The 20,091-nt window shown below is 40.6% G+C and overlaps 1 protein-coding gene across 1 annotated transcript in view; it reads left to right on the top strand.

Annotated features, from left to right (window-relative positions):
• Positions 1 to 20,091, top strand: part of ARHGAP20 (Rho GTPase activating protein 20) — a 64,643-nt gene that overhangs the window by 30,777 nt on the left and 13,775 nt on the right. Inside the window, exons 3-9 of the mRNA XM_067289645.1 lie at positions 514 to 684; positions 6,111 to 6,260; positions 8,037 to 8,078; positions 9,255 to 9,339; positions 11,808 to 11,885; positions 15,937 to 16,003; positions 17,941 to 18,123. Of these exons, the coding sequence (XP_067145746.1) occupies positions 514 to 684; positions 6,111 to 6,260; positions 8,037 to 8,078; positions 9,255 to 9,339; positions 11,808 to 11,885; positions 15,937 to 16,003; positions 17,941 to 18,123 (776 nt within the window). The remainder of the gene's footprint in view (positions 1 to 513; positions 685 to 6,110; positions 6,261 to 8,036; positions 8,079 to 9,254; positions 9,340 to 11,807; positions 11,886 to 15,936; positions 16,004 to 17,940; positions 18,124 to 20,091) is intronic.

Below are 20,091 nucleotides of genomic sequence, written 5' to 3'. Positions count from 1 at the left end.
CTGAGCAGCCTTTTCCTGTGTTGCTTCTAGCACATGGTCTGTCTCTAGCAAGGTTCAGTTGCACTTATGTTTGTCTTTGGTTCTGAATAAATTTTATAAATTGCTCTTAACCCTGAGTACAAGTCCCCTTCTGACAAAGTGGGGCGTGCAGATATCTCTTCATCATGCATGTGTCCTCTGTCTTTATGGAGAGCCTACAAAAGGTGCAGTATTTTCTCTAAGAATCAATACAAATGGAGACAAATGCAAATAGACAAAATGGAGGGGGCTGTAATACATTATTGTCATTTGCTAAAAGCTATCTGTGTGCTTGGGTTGTAACAGATTCAGTGAAGAAAGTCACTAAAAGATTTTGAGTTGGAATCAAAATGTTGAATTATATTCAGTGTCCCTCTAACCTTTTACTAAAATGTGGCCAAATAAATTGCCTTTTGCATTGGGTGTGGGAAGTTGCTGCCTGGTTCTTGCTCACTGACAACTGGCTGATTTGCTTTCTTTTATTTCTTTTTGCAGGGAAGGCTGTTTCTCCCCCATCAGCCCAGAGGCATGTCCCCTTGTGCAGTCCTTTATGTGCCACAACAGAATGTTTATCCTCGATGGCCATGTGCAGCTGAAGACAGGCCTGCAAACCCAGGAACGACACCTTTTCCTTTTCACAGACCTTCTGGTTGTTGCCAAGTCCAAGTGAGTATGGCATCCCAGGCAATACTTCCATACAGCAGCCCTTCTTCTCAGCAGAGCATAATACGGACTTCCTTAATGCTTTTTCAGAAACAAATTTTTCCTAAATCATAGGTAAGCTTTTTATCTGGCCAATTGAAGTTAGGTGCCTGACTTCCATCAGTGCTTTTGAAAACCCCGTAGCCCATATAGGAAGTCCAGGCTGCAACGTATTACAGCAGTAGCAGGTAGTCTGAGTTTTATAACATTTCCTACCTTGGGAACGCAAGTGTCATAGAAAAGACTTTTCAGTGTTGAACTGTCCCCTTTCTGCTGCCTTGAACTGGCCGTTCTGGTTTAGCCAGATCATCGTCGGCCCATGGAGTATATGTACCATGGCTGGCTGCGTCACAGGAGGTTACGGGCTCTACCGCTTGTCTGGAAGCTGCTTTGATACATTCCAATGCAGAGGAGCTGTATATATAGAAATAGAGATTGCAAGCAGTACCACAGTGACTATTTCTGTAGGCTGTACAGGGGGAGCATGAGGAAGGGGAAGGGAAGCAGTGCTGAGCAGTCTGGGTGGTGTTCGTGTGTAATCAGGCTTGCTGCTGAGCTCTGATTATTCACTCTACCATTCACAATTAAATCAGATTTACAAGCTGTGTCTAGCATGCCAGCTTCATGCAGCATTTGTGGTTTAAGGCAATTTTAGAGGGTGCTTTCACTTGCTGTTATGGGTTAAGGGGAAATAATAAAAAATTCAGGTGTGGCTTCATTCTCTGTTAGGCACAGTGTTTGTGGTTTCACAGGGTGGGTAATCTCAGTGTGAATCCTGGGCTTTTACAATGTGTCTTTTTGCTTAAGCAACTGTCTCAGAGGCTACTGGGAAAAGCCAGTATAAATCCGTGTTTTCTGTAGAAATCTGAGCTGTGTCCATTTGAATCACACACAGTAAACATAACCTCCCCAGCTGAACTCCTTCACTTTATGTATGTGGTGTGACAACAGAGAGGATATTTTACCCAAAACATGTTCCACTACTGGTGATGTGTGAACAGAAGGATCTTTACGTTTGGTGAAATTCTGCTATTTTATCAGCAGTAGTAGTATTGTTACTATATTTATTTATGTTTGTGTCTGGCTTTAGGGTGGGACTTGCCTCACCTAATTTAAGCTTTCAAACATTAGATATTTACATCTGATTAGTTTTCTAGCCTCCCTTTATAGCCACTGAGAGAAAAACCAGGACCTTGCTGTAGGGCAACTCACCTTGTCCTAAAAAGGTGTCAAGGGTGGGTGAGGAGAGCCACTTTCTGGAGAGGTCTCTTACTTTGTCCACTGACTATAAAGGGGGCATAGCCTGGCTAGCTTATGCATAAACTCCTGAATTTTAGAAGAGTAAAGTCAGGTGAGATGAATCCCTCCCTCTAGGAGCCCTGGTCAGCGCGCTGAGCAAAAGCAATGTTACAGCCCCAGGCTGAGCTGTACATTACTGCAGGTCTGATTGGGATCCAGTGGGACTATTTGCATAGGAAAGCACCACTCTGTGTAACCACTCCAAAGTCTCGTTCCCAGGGAGTAATAATGTCTCTTACAGCACTTGATTTAATGTGGAGGAGAGTCTGCAATTTCCAAAAAAGGCAGAACAAATTGTGCTTCTGCATGTGAAAAAAGGGGGGAGAAACAAGTCTTTGCTAAAAATGGTAAAAAGAGCATTTTGAATGATATTACTTTGTGTATTTTGAAGAACTGATTGGGTTGTTCTCCCTACAGCTGCCCTGTCAGCAGTTAAAGCATCAGAGCTGTCACTAATGAATACTATTTAAAAATCAGCATTTTTGAAAGATATCACATAATAAAATACCATTGCTGATTCCTAGAGGGAAAATCTGAGTGGTGTGCATTGCTATTCAGCAGGAACTATTGATTATTACTGACTTTTGAATAGCTGATGCAGAGTCAAGGCAGCAGGTCACCAAGATAATATCTAGACTGAGTTAATGATGCAGTTGAATCTGACTTACCTTCAGAATTACTCCCTGTGAAGGTGCTAAAAATTTGTGTTAAGTAATTGTTCGATTTGGGGCATATATGTGCCTAAGAGACTTCTTTTTTGCTTGAAAAAATACTACTCTGTGGAATCCCTTAACTTTGTAACACATGTGTTGGCTCAGCTGTAGGTAGCCAGTCACTGTACAAAGGGAGCTCATTTATAGTTAGACTTCATATGATCAGCAAATGGGTAAGAGTTTTTTCTAGAGAGCAACAAGTACTTCACGTCCTCTGAGCTTGCTGGATGAACTCCTGTAGGGTGCTGAGCTCCTGCTGAAATGAATTGGCATTGCTCCCATTGAAATTTATGGATGGTAAGTCCTCTCCACAATTGATTTGTGTACTCTGGACAAGATGCCTGTAGGTTCATTTTCTGATGCTTTCTAATCATTTTTTGAAATGTAGACTGTTACCTTTTCAGTTCATCCATTAGCCCATCTTATGAAAAATAAGAATAATATTCACATGCTGTGCTTCTCTTTTTACTGACCCTTTCTCTACTCCCTTCATGTGAGGATTAAGTCATAAATGAGTTGATTGAAAGAGTTTTTCTCACTAAACCAATGTTAAATATGTAAAATTGTATACTGTTTTCTATTTACTGATTAAATTTCTTACAGGCAGCATGTGTTTTAATGTGGCAGTAGTTGCAAATAAATATTTCATGGATCTGTCCATTGATCAAAATTTCTCACATATGTGTCTGTGAAGGATGCACAGAGAAATGGCTTCCTCATTCTCTTTCTTAATATATGTATTCAAACACATACATTTTAAGTTTTTTTTTTCCCAGTGTGGCTGGACTTAGAAATTAATGGTTGAATAAATGCATGGAATTACGGTAGCAATCTCCCAATGGATCAATTAATGCTTTTGTTAGAGGGTCCTATTAAAGAGATTAGCAAATCTAGTGAGATGTTAATCTTCCATCTGTTACAGCCGCAAGGTATCTGATTGCCACTTACAGAAAACAAAAGGAACTGAATTTACTCTGTGGGGTAGGAGAATTTGGGATGTATCAATACCTACACCACTAATGTTCATGACTTTACTGTTGATTTCAGTGAGATCTGGAAGTTGCCTGATATTCACAGTTTAACAGTTGGGGCAGGGACTTACTACCTAAAAAACAAAATAAAATCATCCTCTTTAGATTGTTAGTCATTTCATTTTTTTAAATGTTCAGTTGTGCTGCTTCCTTAGCCAGTGATGATATATTCATTTCTAGAAATTGTGCTTTGGTACTTAAATAGAAGACCCACATTTCACAAATGCTGAGAACCCATGTATTGCATAAAGGACATGGCAGATAGATAGAGATAAAATTATACTTTAGGCTCTTTAGATGTTAATGGAAGCTACTGTTTCAGCACCTCTGGAAACCAGGCCACTTGAATACTGATAATAGCTGAAAGCTGTGACTAGGCATGGCAAATAGAGTAAGAATATACATCAAGTGTGATTGGGAGAACATCTTTGTGCTTCTGCCAACACCCACTACTGACACTGTAGGGGTCTGGCTTTATGAACTGTAAATGTTAAAGTGAAAGAGCATGTAGAGAGTTCACCAGACTAGATAATGAAAGAAAGAAGTTGAGGAAGAAAGGAGACTGGACAGAGTGATTCCCAGCATAACTGTAGTCCTATCAGTGGAGTCAGACCAGGCACGCATTTATTAACATTTACAATTACAATTCATGTCTATATTTTTTTTGTTAATCTACATTTTTCCAGTTCATTCTATGATCAGTCTGTTATAGTTATTTCTGTATTTTTGACAGATCTTACCTGCTACATCACAAACATCAGCATGATTTGTTGATGAACATATTGAAATGTTCTCCTGCCTTTTAAGTTTCTCTTTGATGGGGTAACAAAACATAACAGATCAAAGAGAGATGAAATATACAGGTTACCAGGAAACACCATGGTATAATTTTAAAAATACAAGAATTTGACATTTTATTTTACAATATTTGATAGTGATCTAATATAAGTGCACCTTTTTGATAGCATCAGTTGTGATATGCACACACAGTCCTTTTTTGCCCACCACTGTAAATGTTGCTGGGTTATCAGTGGTGCTCTATCCAGCCACAGCTGTTAGCACAGTGTCAACTGAAAATCTCAGATCTGTCAGGGTACTATAAATTCATCCAAGTCCTTTCAAGCCGCAAGGTTCAAGTACTTTCACATTTCAGACTGAAATAGTTCAGACTGTCCCAACTCGAATACCTTGTAAATGAGATTAGTCCGAAGAAGGTAGTCCAGGTGCACCAAAGCTCTAAGAAACTGCTTACCTCATGTATTTATTTATAGGACACTGATCACCATAGTGTCTGGTGCTGTCTCCATCCACATCTGCAATACTGTGATGAGCTGACGTGCTCTTGTTTGCAGTCCTTGGATTAGAAGGGCAGAACATTTTCAGGGAAGGACCATTTTTCCTTCATCCTTTCCCTGCTGGCCCAGCAGAATCAGAATTCAACACTTGAAGGCCATCTGGTAGTTCAGTCTGCAAGGCCTCTAGTGCAAACCTGCCTTGAAGTGACTGGCTGTTGCCTTGCTACAGAGCTGAACTGAGTTTGTGAGATTTTAATTGTTTCTCACATAGCACAGCTGTCACAGATCCTATGAAAAAAGGAGTCTTATCATGAAAAATTAAGTGGAAGCAAAGATTTGAAATAAAAAAGTAAAAATTTGTAAATAGATCTTTACTGTATTTTAATGTTCAGTAGGATAAAATATAGGAAAGGACAAATTAAAAAAAAATTGGAAAAATTATGTAATGTATCCTCCTTGTGGATGAGTAAATATTTTGAGAATACAGGAAGCCCTGGCTCATTCTCCAAGTGATGTAGGCCAAAAGTTACCGTGCAGTTTGTGGACCCCGTAGGTGACCTGTGCTGTAGTGAACATACATGGCAGTTTAGTGTTCTTTCTTCAGGATGGCTTCACTCGGTCTTGCCTGATTGTCATTACTCAGAATCACCCTAGTTGTTGCCCTTGGGGCTAAGCAATCAAACTGTACTACAGACTCCTCAATGACATTAAAGTCACTCCAAGGAGATTCCAGCACCAGTGACAATCTTTGCTTCATTTGGAGGGGGCTCCAGACATAGGCAGACATTTTGCAAGAAGGAGAATGTCCAGGGATGCCACAAACAATCTGTTTATCCCACGAATAATATATCTGTGGATCCCATTTGGATCAGAAATTGTTATATCTAAATATGCAACCCAAATAAAACATTAATCTCTTTAACAAAGAGGGAGTGCTTCTTCCGTCACCTCCAATGCAAGTTTCACATGAGCCCTAGAAGAAATTGTGAGTTGTTTAACCTGCCTTGCTAAGTTTTCATGTGGGTGACATACCTGTGAATTTCTGCCGGCAGGTCACATTCTCATTTCAAACTAAAGTGCCAAGCACGTCTCTGTGAGATGTGGACAGCATTTTGTACAGAAGAAGTCTGTGAAGGCAGCACAGACCCAGAAAGGTCCTTTGTTTTGGGCTGGCCCACCACAAATTGTGTGGTGAATTTCAGGTAAGGATTGAGATATGTTTTATTTACCAAGTTACCTAAGTTTACCAAGGCAGACAGACAATGAGGCTATCACAAATGCATTTCAACGCCAGTGAATGCAAGCCTGGGAAGTAAGAACTTGCTGGTTCTTAAACCAGCTCTTCCTGCTGCTGTGAGCAAGTCACTTACCCTCCATGCTTCATCTTCTTCTCTCTAGAAATATGGTAATGATATTCACCCATCACTTAAGAATTTGAGAAAGTAGGTGATTTGGTGAAGCACTGTCTGTGCTGCAACTTTGCTTAGTGGGAATTCTCTTTTTTCTTTTTTTTAGTGTAATTGGACAAACACCTTGGTTAATTAATAAGATGAACTAGAAAAGGTAAACAACCAAGATAATGAGAGGATCAAAGAGACCCTTTTAGGACATTTTAAGCAGAAGAGCTTGTATTGGAAGTAGCAGAAAACGTACAGTGAAATACTGACCTTGTCCTACATCTCTTTTTAATTAAATTGTGCCAGAGAAAATGTCAAAATTTTCTCCTAAAGCAGAATCTCTGAATTTTAATGGAGAGAAAGATTTTTAGTCTGGTTCTTTGCAGCATTGGCTGTAGGGCACATAAGGGCTATAGAGGTAATTTCAGTCATTGGGCTAATTTTATTCTCAGCAAGAGGGCTTTGTCATCACTTTGGATAAGGGAAGGCACCATCCCCCTTAAATCCCAGGTGGTCAGCCACAGTATTTTGGCTGGGCCTTGGAAAAGGCATTTGCCTCTTTACCAACAGAGAGCAAAAGCTGAGGCATACAGCTTAATTTGTATGTCACATTGTCCATATGCAACAAGAATGCTGTGCACAAACTGGTGTTTATTGAGCTGGTTGTGCTGTTTATGTTTTCTTCACTTGATAGTCCTGAAACAAAGCTGAAATTTTCTGTCGATTTTCAATTGAACTCCTGCCAATAAACGTGAGCTTTGATCTAGAGGCAGTAACTGATCCTTTCTAGCTATCAAAAAATATTTGGATATGAAAGCAATAGCTTCAATCCAAAGGGAATTAGGGATTTTATAGAAGTGAGATGATTTTATGCCTGGAGGTAAATAGAAAAACTAAAATGCCTTGTGTGAGTCCATAGGTAGCGCACCAGACACCTGAAGCAGCCAAAGCAGAATCAGAGTTTTAATGTTTATAAAGTGTGTACCCCTGAAGCAGCATCATTCATTAGCTTTGCAGTTCCCTAAATGCTTGCTCTGAAAATATGAAGAATTTGATTTTTAAAAGCAGCAGTGGGAATAGCAGGATCTGGGGCAGGATTTAGCTCAAGAAAGTTGAAGCAAAATTAGATTAGATTCATCCCACAGTTCTATTATTAGCTTTGTTTAACTGGATGGTTTTGTATCCTTGAAAGTGTATAAATGAGATAGGTCTTAAAAAAATCAAAACTTAAATATTTATAAGTAAATTGTGGTGCACAGGACCTTCTCTAAACCAAGTTAGAAATAAGAAGAAAGAGAAACTGAACAGTGGAAATTGCAAGAGCTCTGTATACCTGAGGAAATAGCTTTAAACTTTTGAATTAAGTTCTTCTTTTAAAGCATCCTGCTCATTTGGACGTTAGTTTAAGAGCTCAATCTGTAAACAGATATTTCATACAAATCTGCAAAACCCTTTCAGTTTTTGTATGTATTTGTGGAAATTTCAACCAAAAACCGGTCCATTCCACCATGGTGTATACAAGGGCTATTTTGGTACTAAAATGCTGGCTGATTTGTCCCTGTTTTTCTATAATTCTTGCAGGTCTGCCGAACAAAAGGAAACATGGCTTTCTTTTTTGCAAAAGTAAGTCTTTGAAGACATAGAAAAGGGACCAAGTGACCTAGACCAGTGATTCCCTGCTCATTCCTATCTGCTGCTTATGACTGGCTGTGTCCTAATATGAATGGAGAACAGTGGAGCTAATTTTGGTCTTACAAAAGCAAACGTTCTCTAAAACATACCCCAAGCCAGAAGGTGTGGTGGCAGCATCTGAGTAAATAGATCTGTTTCAGTTCAGCCAGAACTAGACAGAGAATTCCTAGTGGTGATTTTGGTTTCCAGATACTTAGTTCTGCTAATTGTGATTTGTGTCTTTATCTGATTCTTCAGAGTTCATGGGGTTGTTTAAATCATTCTTGCTGGGAATGATTTCTAATTCACGGTTCTTCAGTTCTTCGAACTATTCTGTACAATGGGCTGTAACTCATTCCACTAAGAGGCTACGGTGCAGCCTAAGGCATCACAACAATATATAGTTTTTCTCAATCTTTTGTTTAAATGTGTCCTTCCTTTGCTGCAGCCCATTCTTCATAGTTAGGCCTCCTTATATAACCCCTCCTGTGCAACAGCTCTACTCTAGAATTTATATCCTTCATAAATAAGTGTCATGATCTCAAGTAATCACTGAATTATCCTATAAATTTGGTACGTATGCACTGCTCCAGGATGTAAATTCTCTGTTTTAGTGAATCTTCCCAGGGCTGGTGGGGAAATGAGGTACAGCTCCCCAGGCCCAATTTTGGCTCATAAATTGCCGAGCCTCCAGGGAGCCTTCCTGTGGTTTGGGCCATGAGAGAAAAGAGGCAATGGCAGGAGGACCAAGGGGCCAAGGGAGCTGGAGGTATTCCTAGATCCAGATCCTAGGGAGACTTGGTCCCCTTTCCGATGATGTTGGGCTGTTTAAGATTAAAATTGCAGTGAAGTCAATGTGTAGATTTTAAATCCAATTTCTCTGCTGCTTACACTGATTTTTTGCACAGTATGAACTTTAATAATAACAGGGCATTACTGGGGCCCTTGGTCAGCATCCCTTTCAGATACTGCTGGGTGCTGGGTTTCCCCAAAGATCTTTCTATAGAGAGTACATCTGCAAACAGTCTGCTTCTTATCCAGTTACTGCTTGATTACTATTTAAATATCAGTCTTACCATTTATGTTTATAATATTAAAATTTTACTTGTTTTGTACTTGTTTTGTCAGTCGAATAAGAGAAGAGAAGGAAAAAGACTATCCTAAAAGTATTCCTCTGAAGATAATTGCAAAGGATGTTGGAACTTGTGCATATGTAAGTGGTTTTGAGCTGAACTCTGGATCTAAATCCGAATCACCTATGAGTGCTTGTCACCTATAAGTTGCAATGTGTTTTCTTCTTTATAATGATTGTAAATCAGTAAAGCTGTGCATATGAACACTCCAAAATTGCCTTAAACATGTTTTTTTATCAGTTGACTGATACTGATAAATTCATAGGCAGGTAAATCGATAAAGAAAGATTATCCGCAGATTATGACTTTTTTACTAAGTCATTTTAAACCAATTTAAATGAAATTCTTGTAGGTAGCCAATTCCCTAGAGATGCACTAGCATTCATTGATAAACCATTCATTCTCCCTCTGCTTCTTGTACGATTATCCTTTCTTTCTAAATGTTTTTCTAAAACCTATATTTCATGCTAAGAAGCCTCAAGAACATTTGCGTGAGATGTTTTCACAGAAGTTAGACCTTACTGGAGGTTTTTGTCCAATGATTATTCTTCACTTAGAATTCTGTACTTGCATAGACCTAATCATAAACAATTCCTCCTTTTTTCAGAAAATCATTATTTAGGTAAATGTAGTTAAAGTTACCAAGTTGCTAAGAGAAATGGTAGTAAATAGTGATGATAACAGTGTCCTTCAAATGAAGGACTGCATAGCAGTGTGCGCTCAGGTGTTCCTAAGTAAATGTCTATAAATCATACATGCACTCAGGTATTCCACTATTGTACCTGGGGCTTTTAGTTTCTCTTTTCTCCTTAGATAAAATAAGCTCCTGTGCCAAATTTGATTTCCTGATACTGGTAGTCCTAGGAATTACATGCTGTAGTCTAGCTATTATCAGCAATAAAGCAATGGAAGAGGATATGGAAACTTTGTGATCCAGAAAGTTCTTATGGCACTGTGGTTCCTGTGCTACAGCAGCTGGAGATGCCCAAGAATTATTTCATTTCTGGAAGATGGGGGAAGGGTGAACATGAGGCTTAAACATTTTATTATATTCTAGCCAAGAGCAAAATTTATGTAAATGTGCTGACCTGCTCCTGAGAGCCAGATGTCATTGCTTTTGGCAAATGTTAAATTTTTCATGGTATGAACATTCAGATATGTCCTGAAGCAAAATGTACAGTATTCTCACTTCTTTCCTTTGATTGCCATGGCATCTTGTTACCATCAGGAACTTGTACAAAAGTACAGCTCAGATCTTTTCTAAGTTCAAAATGTCATGGTGTTGTTTCACCTGAATGCCCAATGGCCAGTATAAAATTGCTATGCTACGTATGGTAGCAGGGTTTGTTGAACCAGTCCTGGGACTGACAGTGAACGTTTACATCTTGGCTCTTCTGTCTCCTCTTCTTTGGGCCTTCTAGGTCGTTCTTTGCAAGCAGGCACATGTTTGTCCAGCCAATGCTCGAGTCTGGCCACAAACCAGCTCCAATCCAAAAGCTGTGTAGTCTTGTTAGCAGAACCAGACTACCCTGCCCCTCAGGAGGGCCCTCTGGACCTTCCCACTTGATTTTGTCTCTGCAAGGTGATGGCGGTAGTGCTGCCACATCCCAACCATGCTAAGGATGGGTTCATGAATACTGACGGTATGTTTGAAATGCACTGACCTGCATAACAACAACATGGTGTGACAACGTAGAGAGCATTTCTCTGCACAGGAATAATATTGGTGCCAGGCCGCAGGTGTCGAAATCTCATTCTGGAAAGACCGTTTTGTGGAAAGTGGCGCTTCTTGCAACATGCTACGCACCATAGAGGTGGTCAGGCTCAGCTGCCTCATCCTTGCTGTTGAGTCGCTGTAGCTGTTTAGGACCGAGCGTTTTTGGTGTCCTCCATGCTGCCAATGAGCGGATTCTGGAGGATGCTAGAGCAGCAGCATTTTGACTGAATGAAACATTACCAAGAGGAAGTGTTCCTGGTATTAAACCAAATCTGGCTTTGAGAAGTCTATGTAAAAAGTAGCAAAGAATACAGAGATGAACAACCTATGTGTGATATTTTCTTACCAGGGAGATCTTCAATAGAAAAGAAAGAAAAAATTAACAATTAGTATGAGAACTCCTTGTTCAACTGAACAAACTCATTGAAATGTTTCATTTTTTCAAAGGAGACTTATATGTGTTTAAATTAATCAAACCATTAGATTTCCTTCATGCAGTATCTAAAGTGCAATTAGGGGCTGTGTCTTTTGTACATATTTTAATGCGGAGATTTTGTCCCTAGTAATCATGGTACTCTGCCCTTCTGATGGAGCTGCTGGGGAAGCGGGGAGCAGCTATAGAAAGCATATGATGAGGCACAGGAATCAAACTTCCATCTCAGACAGCTGGCTCTTTCTCTGTATAGTGTAACTTATTTATCAAACAAATTTTTAACAGTATACTCTCAATTCTTTAAGCATTTAATTATGCAAGGATATTGCACTTCAGATACTCTTTGCAAATCTGTATTTTTAATGCCACTTTTCCCTTCTCCTTTTTTCTGTTCACAGTCAAAGACCCTAACTGTAACCAATGTTGATACAGCAAATGATGTAATTCTAACGGCCCTACAGCAGCTGGGAATTACCGTAAGTACTTGCACCGGTTTTAATGAGTCTTTTCTTAGCCACTTTTAATGAAAAAATCTTCTCTTGCACTTTTTCAAGGTTTTAGGACATGGACATTATTTGAAAACCTTTATCATAGCAATGTTGTTGAAATGAAACAGCGGTGGCTATTTAATATATAGACCTCCAGAGATCATCAAATGCCTTGGAAGTGTTGAATAAGCCTCTCATCCCTGTAAAGGTTCAGTCATGTTTGAAATTGCTGTTAAATCTATTTTGTTGATGCCTAAGAGAAGATATCTTGACACAAGAAGTGAGAGTTTGTCACAGCTCCTTTTGCATGCTTCGGTGTGAACAGGGAACCTATTGGACTGATTTTTTTTCTTTTTTGTTTCAAAATTTGCAAATATGTGTGATCGGTTGTGTCCTCAGATTATATATACAAGCACAGCTCTTGAGTGTCCAAATCAGATGATTCTCTAAATATCCGTGGATCTTTAGCATCACATGAGATATGAATGTCACTGAGTGATTGCACAGAAATTGAATGCACCCAATTTAAGTAATGGCATGAAACTGTTTTGGTAAAAGGTCTTTAGGTGAGCTGAGATAATGCAGGATAGTGCACCAAGTAGATGCAGGGATTTCTAGTAGATCAAGTAGTGCCTGAACTGTCACCTTTTGCCCTAAAACAGAAAAGGGCATGCCTCCGGTGCTAAAATGAATCAGTGCCAGGGACAAAAATTCAGATTCCCTCATTCCTTTTCTGTCATTTCACAATGTGGCTCTAAACAACACTGATGGTCACAGAAGCTCCTGGATGACAACTTTTTGACTGGCCTGTCAGCATGCTGTTTGGGTAACAAGTATTTTTTTAAATGTCTGATCTTGGTGCGTCTGTCGATCTTGAAGCATGGAATCTGACAAGTCTTTCCTTACCATGGCCCTGAGTTCAAAGAGTCAAATATGACCAAGTGCCACTCTTGTACTTCCCTGGGGCTTCAAGAGACCTCCAACAAAAGTTAGAGTAACCTCAGAATTTGCATTTCCTTGCATTCATTGTCCCTAGTTTGTACTGGCTCTTTGTACATCCAGAGGGCTGTTCTGCTAGCTCGGTATTTCCTCAGCACAGCATTTTCTGCCTATCCATCTTGAAATGTTTTAGACGTCCCATACTACACCAGGGCTGCGGCTCTGGCCCTCAGCTGAGGATCCTGCAGTCTGTCCAATAAAGGTAGCTCTGGAGTTAATAGAGGGACTGCAAGGCAAAGAGGATAAGATGTGAGTTAAAATCCAGCCCTTGTCTCCTCCAATTTGTACTGCAAATTGAAGAGACTGTGCTATGTTAAAACTGCAAGTCTTTATTACGATGTGTTTCATTTTTACCCTTTTTATGGGTGTCATTTGCACTTCCTCATTTTGCATACAGAAAAATCAGGAAAATGGTAGTACTGAAAAAGAATGTTTTGCTTGGGATGAGCAGGAGGAGGAGCTGGTTAGGTTTCAGCTTCGCTTTCAGCTTTTGTATGTGTCAAAGCCATCCCTTTCCTCCACTTTATATTTTTATTTTGAGTGGAAGAAGAATTAAAAGCATTCTAAAAGATGTAAAATCTTGCCTGATGAGTTATTTGACCAAGTAATATACTCCATTTTTTCACTGCATCTTCATGACATAAAGCCTTTTTCATTAGAAACATATCATAAGATTCACAATAAAATCAGACAAGCTAAATAAATTAAGCTGTAGCCTGTATATCAATCAAACTCACCCAAACCCCTCCTAGGATTGTTCTAACCACGAGGAAGCTTCTCCTTATGCGCCATCTTGAGGGGTTTTTATGTTCAGAGAGAACCACTTGAAAGGAACTCTATGACTTTTCAATGGCAATTATAAAAACTACTTTTCACATGTTGTATGATTAATGAGGCTATTACTTTGCCTGAGTTCACTCCATTTTAACGCATCAGAGTTTTTTCCTCTGTGCTTTCTCTGGTAAAATGACAACTAATTCCAGCAAAATGGCATCGATCATCTGTTCCAAATTATCCAGTGGGACAGAAAGAAGGACTTTGAGTTTCCCAGCTCCATAAGTACAGTTGCTGTTTTTCTGGGACAGTGACATTTCTGCTGACAAATGGCCTCATAAAGCACATAAAGGACAACATTTGCAATTGGGGGATGGTCAGTCCACCTCTTGAAACTGCGCTTCCCAGCTCTTCCCCTTTCCCTGTCTCCCCTTCACAGCAACTAACACTTTGATATATATTTTTGAAAGGAAAAGTAAATACCTTTTCTTGTGCTCCTCAGCTGTATTTATTTGCTCCTGGCTGCCTGCCCTGAAGCTCGAGAGATGTCTCCATAGCCTATTTATTTTCCTTCTGCCTCCTACTAGCTAACTTAACAGCAGTGCTAATATGGCCCAGAAAGCTCCGTCAGTCAGAGAGCAATCTGTGAAGGCTTTATTGGGTGTATCAGCATTATACCAGATGCATGCAGCAAATAGAAAGAGTCTCAAGAGCTTTGGGGACACTGGATAAAAGTCCAGACAATGCAGATAGTAGGCAAATCTGTTTAAAAGGATGTAGGATTTAATTTTAGAGCTGAATAAATACTATCAATAGGTATTTATCACCTTTTGTAGTCAGAAAACTTTCAGATTTTAATTTTCCTTATTTTAGCACAGTCACTGAGAAGGGATTTAAAGTGTAATAGATCACTTTTTACACAGTGTATTTATCAACTTCCTATTACTCTTTGTCCTGAGAGTGACTTGTGTTGAATGTCATTCTTTTTAACTCTGTTGCCTCACTGCCATATTTGAGATAATGCACTATTTCCCTCCTTCAGTTAAACTGAAACACTCACATACATTTATGATAAGGGCAATATTTAGAATTTACTTTCAAATCAATGTTTTTTCCGAAGATTTTCATGTTCTCCAATCCTTTGGAAATTGTCTCCTTTGATGTAAATTTTATCATCTCCTCTGTTGTAAATTTTAAAGGGGGCTCTGCAACCTTACCGCACCCTCTGGAGTTGCCAGGCCCTTCCACACAGAAGGGCTGCAGAGCTGCCATTTGCCACCCTGCAAGGCGATTTTGGGGCAGCTTTCAGCGCCGTGACCCGCTGGTGCTGTCCTAGCGTGGGCTCGGCAGCGTGGGGCTTAGCCCACTGGCGCTGCCCGTCCTGCCTGCTGTGTCCTGCGCAGCAGTGCTGGGATGCTCTTGGCCGGCAGGGTCAGCTCTTCCCTCTGGCCAGGGACGGAGGGGAGGTGGGGGAGACAGGTCTGGTCTGTGACTGTGGCTGCAGTCTGAGTCTGGGGAGCAGCTGCGCTGCACCACAGCAATCCCTGAGGCTGTGCTTACCCTGACAGGCAGGACCGGGCTGCGGGGTCACCTTTGCTTGCATGAATGCTCACTGTCTGCCGCATGCTCTGCAGTGGGCTTCCACTTGTGCTACTTACTCCTAATCACTCCGAGGGGTCAGACTTGCCTCTCCTCCAGGCTGGGTGTACGCAGAACCTGCAGGGAGGCACAGGACACAGGAGGGCGGAGAGCCAGGAGCAGGACACAGCGCTCGAGGCACCCTCCTTGCTAGAGGTGGCTGATTTCCAGCCTCAGGGAGGTGGCAGGCGGCAGGGGTGACCGGCTCAGCTGCATTGCAGGGTGCTGTCAGCATGACTAGTGCCTCTGTCTGGCCATGAAGGCAGCCCTAACGCCCCGCAGGCTGTGGCTTTGGCCCCTCTGCTTCCAGGAGCAGGGAAGAACTGGTGCAAATCGCCCCCTTTTCCTACTGAAAGAGATGGACCCTGTAGCAACCTGCATGGAGGGACCTAGAAATGAAGGGCTCCAGCCATTCCTACTGCTCAGGCTGGGCCCTGGTCACTCCTACCACATCTCATGTGCAGAGAGAATTCAGAAGCTCTGATGGTGGCAAATTTGGGCACTGCAGAAGTAAAGGGAATTCCTTTGCTCCCAGTGGCAAGGTGCGGATTATCATATCATTGCAAGAAACCTAATGCAACCCCCTTCTTAATGGCTGGACAACTTATTCTTAATTTTGGTTTTAAAGGGCTCTGAAAAAGACTACAAGCTGTGGGTGATTTCAGGAAGAGAAGATGCTCCTTACCCTCTTATTGGTAAGTTCTTGAAATGGTTTTGCTTTTCAGCATTCACCCATTAATTTTTAGTGCTGAAGAAAGCAAGAAATACAGAGAAATGCAGTTTCCTGTTTTGTTTTGTTTTGTTTTTTTCTGGTTTTCTCTTACTTCCCTGTCACGCAAATTTGCCTATTTAGGGAGCTAGTCAGAATCCTTTTTTTTGAAGAGCAATTGTGTCTGTTGTGTTATATCTACTAAGAGTTGAAAAAGTTCATTTATTTCTGCACCAATTTTGTTATTTTCAGTTGCATGAGTCTCAGTCTTTCTACAGGACCAGCACCTCCACTCACTCACCTCCTCTCTTGGAGCTAGTCCAGCTATGCCATATTTCTTCCTACATATCCGTAGCATTGTTTACTACATTCTCCTCCTCAGCAAAACTCAACATGATTTTGAGAAATGTTCTGTTTTTCAGCAACTGGACAAAACTGATTCAAGAAGTCCTTTCCAATCCTGTATTTCTCTTACTGGCTGACAGTTCCCCTCTGAATAAAAGCAGAATATTGCTTATTCACGTTATAAAATGCTTTTCAAAACATCCCCCTCATCAGGAATCAACCCAAAGCTCAGAAGTGATTGGATTGAGTGATTTGATTTTGGCCCATATAGTTCACTGAGAACAAATCCCTCTCCATTATTAAGAGCCTTTCCCTGTAGAAGCCCTGCATTATTTGTGCTATATAAAAGTTAGCAGATGATTAGAACAAGAAAAACTTGTGGATTTTCTGTTTTCCTCCTGCAAATCTAACCCCAGTAAATCCTAACATTCCTTCTCAAAGCAGTCTTAGCTACAAATGCTTTGCTGGAGTCAGACAACATTAATATTTATAAAATGTCTAACTTGTGCATCTTATAGACAATGAAAGCTGTTTTGTCTTTGAAATGTACCAGACTTTGTCTTTTAGACTATTATGTGTAGCTTATTCAGATAAAATCACAGCTGTGGTTTTAAATATAGCACCAGAGAATTCCAAAATGGGAAAGACCTTTCTAATTGACTGACGGTCTCTCACTGCGAATTCAAGTTGCAATCTCTGGAAAAGAAAAATCTGATATTAAAATGATGCTGCACTGGATATTCACACAGGGTTTATTGGATAAGGCCCCGCTTTTATCCTAGGTGCATATCAGAATCAGAATTTGACTGTTTCAGCTTCACACTACTTCTAATGTCTAATAATGATTCTTCCACTATCAATGTTCATTTTAAGGCAAGTCTATGGGTAGGTTAACTAAAACATCTTAACATTGCACCAGATTTGATCTATTTCAATGGCCATGTCTGTAGACAGGTCCAAAAATATCTTTCTGGTGGCATTTTTGAAAGCTTCTCCAGAAATTAATTGCCTCTGTATAGTCCCTGAAGATGCTGGTTAATGCAGAGCATAGTTCATTTGCATTAGCCCTGTGATTAACATTTCCTTCCTGTTTCAGCCTCAGACAGGAACTTTTATTGCGTCTTTTTTGACTACATTGTTGGCTATTCCACTTACCATGGAAAGGGAGGGAAGATCATGTTCATACTGGATTTTTTGCATGCTCAGCAAAAAATTGACAAAAATCTCATTTCTTGAGAGAACCATACAGGAAAACAGTACCTAAACTTTGAGCATTGCAAGTAAAACAGTAGAACAAATAAACACTGAATTCAGAAATAGTCACTTGAATCTTTCTGTTGGACTTTTATGTGATACAGTTGTAATGGGTCTGATTTTTCCTTTAAGTCTGTTTAACTGCTCTGAACACAGTAACTCCATTTTTGCCAGTGTATGATTTATGCCAGTGTAAATATGCCTGAGGCTGCTGAGAAAGTGCTGTGGGCCAATGTGCGAAATCTGCTTTTCCTTCAAGGTAGATGGAGTTTTTCAAGTCTCCAGTCAATCCAACACAGATTATGATGATTTCTCTTTAAACAGGACATGAATATCCCTTTGGAATTAAAATGAGCCACATTCGAGACGCTATGCCCCACGGATCAAAGCACTGTGCCTGCCCCAGGCAGCTGCAGGGGTCCTTCCTGACGGAGCAGCTGCCCCAGGAGCTGCAGTGCCAGTTTGTGCTGAAGCCAAGTCGCCTGGCCGTGTGCCAGCCGCTGAGCGGTACGTTGCTCTCCCCACACAAGCCCCATTCACCCAGCGCGTCTCTAAGGCTGTGTCTGCTATAGAAAGCAAACATGCCAGGAGGGGAGGGAAGTGAAGATGAGCATGCGGATGCGCTTTTCTGTGATTCAGCTGCATGGGGGATTTTACAGGGTATCTCTTCCTGATTTGACTGTGCTGTTGTATGTGTACAGTTTTTGTAAGTTAAATTTTTACAAGCTGCCTGTCAAATGGTTGTTTTAAAACCAGCAAAGAAAGACTAGCTCTCTTCCCTGCAATTTTTTAAGTCTATTAGCTGAGCTTCTCTCTCCAGCCCTCTCCTCATTTGTAGCAAGGCAGAGTGGTTTTACAGGTCAGGACTCAAGGCTTGACTTTGCCACAGAGCTCCCTGTAATGTTTGTCGTCAGCGTTCTTTATCTCAACAAGGTACTGACATCTACACAACTACTTCACTGGGACCCCCTCACAAGGCAAAGCCTCCACATGTGTTTGAGTACCTTGATGAACTGAGCAAATACAACCTCTTTGTTTCAGTTCTCTTTTGACTAAGAGGAGGATAATACTTTTTCCCGCCTTTGGCCTTAATCCTGCAAAAATATGAGCACCTGCTGTCTGTTTTGCACTCTGATATCAATGACACAATGACAGTTCACTGCTCATGGGTAAAGCAAATGAGCAGATCTTTACAGGATTGGGGCCTTAGACTGTAAACTCTACAGGGCAAGGATGCTTCCCATGGTGTGTTTTTGTTGAACTTTACACACTGACACATTACGCTCAGTTAGGAACTCTGCCATACTTCACCATTAATGACTATATAATAATAAAAATAACATACTCACATTCTGTTATCCTATGCCTCCCCAATAGCAAAGATCTCCCACAATGTATGAATAGAATCCATTTGTAATGTTTTTAGAAATTAAATATAGCAAGGCTGTATCAGTGTCTATTACAAATTATTCTGGAAACTGATTACATTTTATATAAATTAATTTCCTTTCCAAACTCCTTCGTCCCCCCTTCCCCAGTAATGTGCATCATACATTACTTCATGGCATATTTTAAGAATAAGGCAATCTAGCAAAGGGGTGTAATTAGGTTTACAGGCCCCGCTTGGCAGCTGACATTGACTGGCAAGAGAAAATAGAAATGCAAATCAGGCCTGTAAAGCTCTAATGCAGATGTATTGTGCTGTGCAAATTGCAGGAGGGAAAGCATGGCTGCTTTGGAGAAGCATGCTGGTGATCCACAAGGATTAGAGTAAGCAGGAGGAAAAGAGGCTATTAATCCATTCACCTTCTCTACTTTCATCCTCGGTCGACAAAACCTTTTCAAATGATATATAGGTCTGGCTGCTTGTAAACCAAGTTACCTTGCATACATCGCTGTTCATTGTGCTCCTCCTAGCTCCTCACCTATTTCGGTTTTGGAAAATGGAGATGGGTGTCTGTGTACAAGCCAAGGCTGTGATTTGATTTTAGGCTCATCTTCACATCAGCAAGCCAAAACCTGTCTTGTTATTAGGTAACTACCAGGCACAACACCACATACAAGGCAAATGCATAGGGGAGGAGTTGGTAACCCCACATTTCGCTGCCAGATGTGCTGTGTAACCCGCCCTCCCTCTCAGAGAAATCTGTCCCAAACTGAGATGAAAGAGGGATTATCTGCTCATCATGAAGTGATTGATGTTCTAGTGGTTCATCTCATTATAGTATGAATTATCTGAACACAGATTTTTCTGTTTATTTTTCCTTAAAATGAGATAAAATCATAAACTTGGAAACAGAATTTTGGCAGTCTCCACTAAATTCTCTCAGCTGATGTTTGTAGCTATCTGTTATTGTAACCCAAAACAAGACATGGCATTTACAGTTGGCAAGCTTAGAAGCATAAGATTTTTAACCAAGTGTTGCCCTGGCAAGGATCAAACATTTGTGTGGCCAAACAGTTCTTGTGCCAGCC

The sequence above is a fragment of the Apteryx mantelli genome, chromosome 1, assembly GCF_036417845.1.
Source record: "Apteryx mantelli isolate bAptMan1 chromosome 1, bAptMan1.hap1, whole genome shotgun sequence".
Taxonomy (NCBI): Eukaryota; Metazoa; Chordata; class Aves; order Apterygiformes; family Apterygidae; genus Apteryx; species Apteryx mantelli.
This window is presented reverse-complemented; position numbering and strand designations above follow the sequence as displayed.